Source organism: Columba livia, chromosome 2, assembly GCF_036013475.1.
Source record: "Columba livia isolate bColLiv1 breed racing homer chromosome 2, bColLiv1.pat.W.v2, whole genome shotgun sequence".
Classification (NCBI taxonomy): Eukaryota; Metazoa; Chordata; class Aves; order Columbiformes; family Columbidae; genus Columba; species Columba livia.
Genome location: NC_088603.1, coordinates 36334595 through 36344520, shown reverse-complemented (window position 1 = coordinate 36344520; position 9926 = coordinate 36334595). Strand labels below are relative to the sequence as shown.

At 46.3% G+C, this 9926-nt stretch overlaps 1 protein-coding gene across 1 annotated transcript; it reads left to right on the top strand.

Annotated features, from left to right (window-relative positions):
• Positions 1–1677: 1677 nt before the first annotated feature.
• HOXA9 (homeobox A9) lies at positions 1678–5134 on the top strand. Its single transcript, XM_005513503.3, has 2 exons — positions 1678–2621; positions 3682–5134. Exons 1-2 carry the CDS (start codon positions 2072–2074, stop codon positions 3918–3920), a joined length of 789 nt encoding a protein of 262 aa, XP_005513560.2. The 5' UTR covers positions 1678–2071; the 3' UTR covers positions 3921–5134.
• The last annotated feature ends 4792 nt before the right edge of the window (positions 5135–9926 follow it).

Below are 9926 nucleotides of genomic sequence, written 5' to 3'. Positions count from 1 at the left end.
CATTTCACCACAGCTGACTCTTAATAATAAATACAAATGACGTCGAGTTCCGTCGTTCCAGGAAAGAAATACAATTATTTTTTTCTATTACGGCGTGTCTATACAATGGCCACAAAAAAATAGGAGAGGAGAGCTTTATTTGCATTTTTTAAATTGTTAGAAAATAATCGGCTTCTTGTTTGTGGAGATCTTGCAACTGTTCCGTAATTTTTGAACTCTAATGGGGGATAATAGCTTCATTATGGGCCTTCGTAATCCTGAATGGAGGAGAGAGCGTTGTTAAAATAGGATCTCTGTAAGATTTCGGATTAAACTGTTGGGAAGACATGAAAAGAAAAAGAAAGAGAGAAGGAAAGAGGGGGAGAGAGCGAGAGAGACAGCCCACATAGCGATGTAAAACTAATTAAAACCACACTTTCGCATGAACACTATTTACACATGATTTTAATTATTACTCGGCAGTCCTGGGCTCTATTTTCAATAAAAGATATTTCGAGTAAATTGAGCCTGTCGCGTAGGTTTTTTTTTGTGCCCCCTGCATCCCATTGACCGCGCTCCTTCGCCTGCCACAGGGATAAACAGCTTGAGTGTCCGCCGAAGAAAAATCAGGCAGTCACAAGCGTGTTTGCAAAGCGCTCAGGCACGACTTTAATTCCTAACACTGGACTTGGATCTGGCCGCCTCTCACTCTCCCCCCGCGCACCCTCCCCTCCTTCTGCGGCGCACTGTAACCCTCCGCTCGGTTTCCGACGCCGCTAGCGTGGGTCCTGCAGCCAAAGGAGGTGCCACCAACAAATAACTATATTTGCACATAAATTTGATTCACCAGAATGCCGGACGGCCGACTGCGAGCGCCCCTTTGATAGCCGCCCTGAGAAGCAGGGTGTCTTTCGGCAGCGGGGAGACGGGGCTTTTTCTCCCCTTTTCCCCCGCTGCTTCTCTGCATAGTTAAAGAATTAATCGTAGTGATAAATACCGCCTCGCGGCTCTGCCCGTTCTCCCTCCCGGCCAGGACGGCGGCTCCGCTCCGGCCGCGGCCTCGCCGGCCAGCCCAGGCTCCTCTCCCCGGCCTAGTGAGGGGGTCCCCGGCCGCTGCGGCCCCGTCCAAGGGCAGGGCCGGGCGAGCGGGCGCGGCAGTGCGGCAGGGAGGACGAGAAGGGTGTTTCGGTCACTGCCGCTCTCTGTCCAGCGGGGTGGGGTGGGGAAGTGCAGTTTGGTGCCGGCCAGCCTAAATACCGAGCCAGCGCCTGCCCCGGTTCTTCTCCGGCCGGAGACTCGGCTTCGGAGTTTCGGAAGGTGGATACGTTGAATTTGACTTTCTGCTGCCAGCTCTCTGCGTCGAACGGAACGGTATTGTTTATAGTGAGTTCCCAAACTAAACACAATAGTATAATTTAACCTTTCCAAGCACTCGTAAATTTTTACTGCCGTGAAACACAGCGATGCAAATGAGCGCGCTCGTAGTTACTGACTTAATAACAACCCTGTGGCTCCCGAAACAATAACTCCTTATGAAATATAATAAATATATATTTAAATACAGTATACCGCAACTGCTATTTTGCTTTTTTTTATTGCTTCAATTATTGTATAATTTTATGTGAAGGTCTCCGATCACAAGGGTGTGGGCTTTTTTTTTTTTTTTTTTTTTTTTCCGAGGGGAACACGACCCACTGATGGGATGATTAATTATGATATAAAATAGTCCGCTTAAACGAAAAAAAAAAAAAAGAGGAGAGAGAAAGAGGGAAGGGGGGCTGTAATACGGAATCTGATCTTTTAATCTCAGTTGGCCGCAATTAAAACAAACCCCGCCGTATAACTCCAATATCCCTTTGCATAAAAACATATGGCCTCGCTATAAAAATTATGGCTGGAAAACACTGACCCATTAATAGCCCGCGGACTGATTTATACTTTATTGTTCTGCTCCCCCGCCACGTGACCGGGGCAGCCAATGGGCGCCCGGGCTGCCCTCAACTTATTACTGACTCTACTTCTCCGCCAGCACCAAGTTGTTACGTGAAACCCGCAGCCCCGAACCGCGGCGGGTCCGCCGCCCGCGCCCGCCATGTCGGCTCCCGGGACCCTCAGCAATTACTACGTGGACTCCTTCCTGGTGCCGGAGGGGGACGAGCTGGCTGCGCCCCGCTACGCCCCCGCCCCGCTGGGGCCGCCGCCACCGAGGCCGGCGGCGCTGGCCGAGCACCCCGAGCTGGCCCCCTGCAGCTTCCAGCCCAAGGCGCCCGTCTTCGGCCCCCCCTGGAGCCCCGCGCACCCCGCCGGCGCCAGCGGCGTCCCCGCCGTCTACCACCCCTACGCGCACCACCAGGCGCCCGTGGCACCGCCCGACGGCAGGTACATGCGTTCGTGGCTTGAGCCTGTGCCGGGCTCCTTGTCTTTCCCCGGGTTACCTACCAGCAGGCATTACGGCATTAAACCTGAACCGCTGGCGGCCAGGAGGGCTGACTGTACCACGTTTGACACTCACACTTTGTCTCTCTCTGATTATGCTTGTGGTTCTCCTCCAGTTGATAGGGATAAGCAAAGCCACGAAGGTGCATTCTCTGAAAGCAATGGAGAAAGTGAGGCAAACGGAGAGAAACCGCAGATCGATCCAAGTAAGTGGGACTGCGAGGGTAATGGACTTCAGGGCGCTGCGCCGGCCGCGGGGAGGTGTCGAGGCGCTGGGGCTAATTACGCGGCCGAATACCGGCTGCTGCCGCCGCTGCAGCTCGCCCTGGGTCTGCGATCTCCAAAAGCCAGCGCTGCCCTTCGCAGCTCGGACGGGATTTAGGATGGCTCGGGATTTCCAGACTGGAAGGAAAACAAAATCCTACCTTACAACTGCAACGTAAAAAAAAAAAAGAAAGGCAAAATCCGCCCATTCCCGCACTAGCCACCCCAGCAGACTCTGCAGGATGTGCTCGCATCCTTCCGCCTCGCCGCGCTTCCAGGCGTGGGCAAACGCCGAGGAGAGGGTGCCTAGAAAGCATTGGATGTGAATCTGGTCCTTATTTTGTGTGACGGCTCGCAGGCCGGGGCGGCTATTGCAGGGCTGAGGGCAGAAACCTCGCCGTTGACTTGGTGTCTCCCTCCCACCCCCTTCGTGGAAAACCCGGGGCTGGATGCTCCCAGGGCTGCGAAACTGGTGGCAGAGCGCCTCGGGATTGCTACCGCGATTAACGCCGTGAGAATTAGGGTCCTAAACCGGCGAGGTTTTAATTATGCCAGCTGTAGATTGACTTGCCAGCTCCCTGGGTCTTGCCAGTGATGACACGGGAGAAGGTCGAAATTAAAAAGTGAAACAATTTCGATGACATGCTGGTCTGGCTGGTCACTCCCCGGGCTGGCAGTTTGAGGGGGGTGTGTGCGTGGGGAGGCCAAGAAGGAGGGAGGGAGCTAGCATAGAGAGAGGAGGAGAGAGTATTATAAAATTGCATCCCACTAACAATAAAAAAGCCGATGGGAGGCGGGGGTGGCGGGGCTTTGCAGCGTGTGTTTGCGTGTGACCTCTCCATGCGTCTGTGTTTTGGAGTCCGTTGTGCCTCACCGTCCTCTGTGCCTTGGAAAATGAGAGCCACGTCCTAAACCCCCAAATCGGAACACCTAAGCGGGTCTCTCCTGTAGCCCCCTCCCTCTCCCCCCGAGTCTGAACTTCTCCTGTTGTTTTCGTTGTAGATAATCCAGCTGCAAACTGGCTCCACGCAAGGTCTACCAGGAAAAAGCGATGCCCTTACACCAAGCATCAGACCCTTGAACTGGAGAAGGAGTTTCTTTTCAATATGTATCTTACTAGGGACCGCAGATACGAGGTGGCCAGACTTCTCAATTTAACTGAGAGACAAGTGAAAATCTGGTTTCAGAACAGGAGGATGAAAATGAAGAAAATCAACAAAGATCGAGCGAAAGATGAATGATGGCGACACGTGGGTTAAATTGCAAATGCTTAAAGTGAAAAAAAAAAAAAAAAGGAAAAAAAGAGAAAAAGTTAAAAACAAAACAAAAAAAATCCTCCCCTTGAGCCCTGCCATGCAATGCGTCTGGGTCCAGGCCTCACTTTTCTCCCCATGGCAAATTCTGATTATGATTGTACTTTGATTGCCACAGAGGCCAGTTTGCCAGGAGAGGTACAAGTAAGACTTTCAATTTTCTAATAGGAAAGAAAAAGGGGGCATTAGCACGAAAAGGCTATTTAGCTGGCTTGTATAAATCTACCTGTTTCTTCACTTATGGAAAGAAAATAAAAAAAAAAAAAAGAAAATTTAAAAAACTACCTTTTCATAATGCACAACTATTTACGGACTGTATAGTTTAGCCTACATAGTTAATTTTATTTGCTCTTTGCGCAGCAGAGAGATCTCTGCTTTAATACTTGAACACTGTGTTTTATTGTGGTAATTATGTTTGTGACTCAATTTATGTGCTTGGGTGCTGTACCGGATGTAATGGTGTAAGCTAGAATTCAATTTGAACTCAGGTTGTTTATTATAAAAATTGCATAGAGTATAGCTCTGTAGTGTATTAAGTCTTTTCTGTATAATTAGACAGTTAACCTCTGATTGTAAAATATATATTATATATATCCCAAGGCAAAAAAAAAAAAAAAAAAAAAAAAAGGAGGAAAAAAAAGGAGGAAAAAAGCGTTTGTCCGGGATGTCTGGGAATCACGGTTCTCAAAATATTGAAGCAAGTCATTTTAGTATGCACAGTTGATATATATATAGTACTGTCTTTGTCGGTTGTATATATAATCTATATATTAAAAAAGTAAATAAACAGACTAGCTTAAATATTGTTTTTGCACCAGTGAGCAGGTATCAGATTTTGGAGCTATACGTATATGTGAAAAGGGTAACTACCTATGGTTTACGTTTTAATTTTAATCGAATGATTTGATGCTTATTGTAATGAAGGTTAATTTTATTGATAATAAATTATACACTATGAAAACCTGCATTTGGTTATTGTAAATTTGTAGCAATTTAAAATAAATAAATCTGGGAAGTTATGTTGATGCAGAACGTACACTGTCTATTTTGAAATAGTTACCTCATGGCCTACTGACCAAATCGTTGTGTTTAAATGATATTTAACTTTTTGCCAAATAAAATATATTGATTCTTTTCTATTTTGTGATGTTTTAAGATCATTAAGGAGAGGTTCTTCCACGGCACACCGAATTTCACCAGCAGACGCGGCAGGGCTAGGGTAGTTGCGGAGGCAAGGCGAGTAGCAGTGTTATTTCTGAGACGGGGTAAACCCATGGTTCTATGAACTCAGGCCCCAGATGATTAAAATTTGGGTTTATTTTCGCCCTAAACAGGCAGATTCAGATCCTAAATGCCACTGCTTCGCTGAGAGGAGGCACAACTCCCCCCTCCCGGCTATAATTTGGTAAACCAGTGCTTAGCAGGGTGGAGAGGGAGGGAGCCCCTTCGTCTGGCGGCGGGGGCACGCTCCCCAGTTAACGCCAGTTTAATAAATTCGCCTGGCGGGGCGGGGGCTTTTAGGACCAAACCAAAATGTCCGACGTTCTTCAGCGTGGACAATAATGTAAATCAGCCCACACCGTGACATTTAAGCTGAGATGGTTAATTAGCTTGTACCAGAAAATATCTAGCACTAAATGTACTTCAACGAGCTCTATGAGAAGGTTCGTCTTACTAGCGCGTTCATTTTAAATTCCCTTCTAGAGATAATTGTCCATGCAAAACATGTTATTTCAAACGTCACCCATTTTTTCCCTTCCCTTCAGGTTCGGGATTTTTTTTCCCTCTTTTAAATGTCCCATGGCAAATAAAAACAACCCCTTGCATTTTACTAGGGCGTCAGGTTATATATGCATGTACAGATAGATACAGATAAAATTTTGCTGACAATTACGGTAGAATTTATGGTGTCAATTCTACTCGCTCATTTAGCCGAAGGAAAAGAGTTGGGCTGGCAGCAGGCTAGAGCAGAGAAGACAAAATAGGATTTATTTTGAAAAACAGAAAGAAGGTTTTGTTGAAGTGGAAGATTTCTACACACAGCCCCATTGCACCCACCCCTCCCCCGCCGCCCCAAGCCAAACCGAGCTCAGCTACAAAAGAAAATAGCGAATTCTGTGAGCTTGCTGAAATTTACCCTTGTTTTGGGCGGACATCTTACTGCTCAGAGTAGACATCCTCCATAATATGAGCTGCAGCACACTTCTACGCTACATCGACCCTTGTTTGCAAATATGTCGAATAATAATAAAAGCCGCCTTGTTTTACGGAGGTACACTTACATCTATGTATGTATTTAAAGCAAAATAAGACGAAACACACTTATGGTCTTGGCAGAAGTTGTTGTCAGGAAAATTCAGCGCCATACAGTGCAATAAAAGAAAATGACTGCTGTAACCGTTTATGGGGTGTAAAACGCTGCAGGGCTAAAGACAAAATTTAGGGAGCCGGCAAGAAGTTTACAGATGTTCAGAACTGCAGGAGGAAAAAAAATAAAAAAAAGAAAATAAAAGGCTTTTCGCTTCACCTTTAAAAAAGAAAAAAAAAAAGGAGAAAAAGAAAAAAATAAATCCGGGATAAGATTTGATGAGGTCTAATTAGTGAAAAGGAGCTCGTTGTGGCGTGCACACACAAAATGCCCCTAATTGATCCCTGAGCCAGTATTTGGGGATGCTGGGACGCCCTCTGTTGTTGCAGACAGAGGCAACTTCAAAGAATCAGCATTAAGAGTGTGTAATAAATGACGGGTCTGCAAACTGTCTGGAATTCGGCTCTTAATGAGTTTACAACTGTCCAGCCACAATTAAGATTTTCTACAAAAGCCTTTTCATTTGTTTTGTCTGGCTGTTTTAGATAAAGCGGGCGAGCGGAAATAACAACCTTTTATTGGCCTTCCCCTGCTTAAATCCAGGCTGGGAGGTGGACATTTATCTTCCCGGTGCACTGGCGGGCAGAGGCGCTGGCTCCACGGGGCCGGCGCGATGGTGGTGGCGGCGGTGGTGTCAGCCGGGAGGCGGCAGGTGGCGCTGTGACCCCGCGAAAGAGCGCCCGCCTGCCCGCCATCAAGAGCTTGGCCGCCTCCCCGACAGCTCCTAAAATGTCGACTTTTATGGGAGCATAACTGACGTTGGAACCGCTGGTTTGGTTTTAACAAAGGCCGATAGGTTTGAGGATTTTTTTTTTGCCACTTTATCGCCGGAGCGCGGTGAGGGATGCCCCGCTGCCACCGGGCACGGTTCGGGTGGCATTTACTGCCTGGCCACGCTCCATGCTCTCACAGCCGAAGTGAAGCTTGCTCTGCACCGAGGAAATACCCTGCATTTATTATTCTCAAAACACCGAGGCATTTCCTATTAGCTAATAGAGACGAAGGCAGCCCTGTCACTGAACTGACAGCTTCTCTTTTCCTTGCCCCAAATATTCGCCCTTCCCTGGCGAAGCTCTGAGCCTGCAAATAGGGTGTCCTGATCTCCCGAAAAGCTGGTGGGAAATTAAATATTTGGAGAGAGGGGGAATTGAAGGGTTCGGGCAGGATGGAAGAAGCTCTCCCTGGATCAGCCCGGGAGAAGAGCCCCCGAAAAGCTTCCCTCTGGGAAAGGTGCAGAGGGACAGATTTTCCAATGCCCTTTTCTGCCCCACGTCGCTGGAGACACAGCCGTGCGGGGAAACGGCAGCGCCGCAAACCTCCCGTTTGAAAATTATTTACCGGGGAGATAAATTCCTTAACAGCTGTCTTTGATACAAATAAAAAGTCCTGCTTGTATCCCCAGCAATTTCAGTTCTGTGGGACCCGTTGTGATTATACGATGCAGATGCGAGCAGGCTGATACTCTGCAAACTTGACGTGTCCCTCAAAGTCATTCCTAACTTCTCCTCGCCTTCTCTTTCGAGTTCTTCGAGTCGTTTTCGTATTTTTTTTTCGATTTGCTTTTGTTGGCTTTTGCGTCTTGAGAATGAGGCTTAGAAGGGAATTGTAGAGTATTTTCAGATGGCAGTTGACAAAAGAGAGGAGGGAAAAGTAATTGGAAGAAAAATAATGGCAGGAGGAAAGGAAGTATAAAATGTGGGCTGAAGTATAAACATTGTATTTTTCAAGTTAAAGCCAGACAAGTAAACAGATAGCTGCATAGTACTCTATGACAGAACTACTTTCTCTGCGTTTTATTCACATTTCCTTAAATCAAAGCCAATCTCTTTATATCGAAATTCAGCATCGGGAAGGAATGTGAGCACTGAGCTATTTTTCCCCCGCACTGTTTCAAAGATTTAATTCTTTCTAGGGATAAAGAATAACAGCCACTCCCTGCTTTCTAACAAGAGCCTTCCTATAAAATAGTTGTCTACAATGGCGTTGCTAAACTTATTATGATTAATTATTTTTTTCCTTGGGCAGTAAAATGATATCGAAATTTTAAAGTGTTTATGCATCGTCATACTAAGTAATAACTTGGCACAGTATGCTCCATTATAATTGTGGATAAATTACGGCAAGAACAGATTCCAAAACAACAAAAGCCTCCCTAGTATGAACTACATTACGATACTGGTTAATACACAACCCATAATCACGTAGTGCTCCCAGGTCGCTTTTAACTTATAAGAACCGTTTTATCACTACCTTTTACTTCCCGGAAGGCTCAGAAGGCAAGGAGCGGTAGTCCAGAGCTCACAAAAAAAAAACCAAACAACCAACAACAATGAATCCCACCTGAAGGATTATTTTTAAAGCGTGTGAAAATATTGTGGTGACCAAAACCTTGCAGTCTGCATTCCTTCGCCGTTTCCTCGACTGAAAATAGATATATATGCAAATAAAAAGTGCGTTTTCAGACGCGGGGATCCAGCCTGGATTTGTGTGCAACAAAACGAGAGAGTTCAGAGGCTGTTTTCATAGGCAGCTCTATGCCTAACATGCAGAGGGTGAGGGAAGTAAATAAGGTGGTGGGGACCTGTGTCTGGGGTCCTTTTAATATCTATTCGGTGAAGACCGTTTGAGAAATCTTAAGGGTTGGCAGGGAAAAAGCTGAGAGCAAAATATATTTAAAAAAAAAAAAAAAAGGTGGCGACATTAAACACACGCACGAAAATAAAAATACATAAACCTGCAAATTGTACCGAATCAGAGAGTTCGAAATACAACCACCCAGCTAATCTATACGGTCCTACACTGTCCATGTTTTAGTCTAGACATTGGTTATATTTGCTGTTTCTTTCTTCTTGCGTCTTGGTATGTTGTCACCAGAGGAGCAATTTATTGGTCTAATGTCATCTATTTCAGCCTCTTTGATCTTCTTAGTCGTCGTCTTGTTTGCTTCGCATTCGTTTAACTTTTTGGGCCTTTATTCCTTTCCAGCAGCCTCTTCTGCCGGCATGTTCCCACATCGCGATCGCGACCGCAGGGATATTGTCTAATATTGGCGAATTGGAAGAAATAACTGAAGGGGGGGGGAGTCTTTCTCCAGCTTCCCCCTTACGTCTGCGAATAATAACAGCGTTTTCACGCACTTAACGTTTGGCAAATATCTACACATAAGCGCTACATTTGCACGCTCTGAAGCATCAATATCTCAGGGATCTGGCTTCAGAGAATTTACTTGCTTCTGTCAATAACCTATATTCATGTGGCTGCAATAGCCGCGCATAAAGAGTCCCAAAGAGTGTGTGTATGTTGGAGGTGAGTGTGGGGGGAGAGGGTGTCCCCCGTTTACAAAACATAAAGTTTAGGGTCCGTGCGAAATATCACCAAGAACAATTTTAAGTGGTGAGAAAGTCTTTGTACATGGGGCACCAAACTATAATTGAAAGGAGAATTTCCGGGGCAATTCCATTGTGCTCCTTCCAGTTTATGATGTGCAATACAGGCAGGCAGTAAAAGCTGTCTTTACCAGGACTCCCTGTCTGAGGGAAGGAAACTCATTTTACGATCCGTTTAAA

Bases quoted from the DNA above. Each gene is read 5' to 3' on its own strand.
- HOXA9 (XM_005513503.3), top strand. From the start codon at position 2,072: ATGTCGGCTCCCGGGACCCTCAGCAATTACTACGTGGACTCCTTCCTG. The intron at 2,622-3,681 runs GTAAGTGGGACT...TTTTCGTTGTAG, and splicing joins GAAACCGCAGATCGATCCAA to ATAATCCAGCTGCAAACTGG.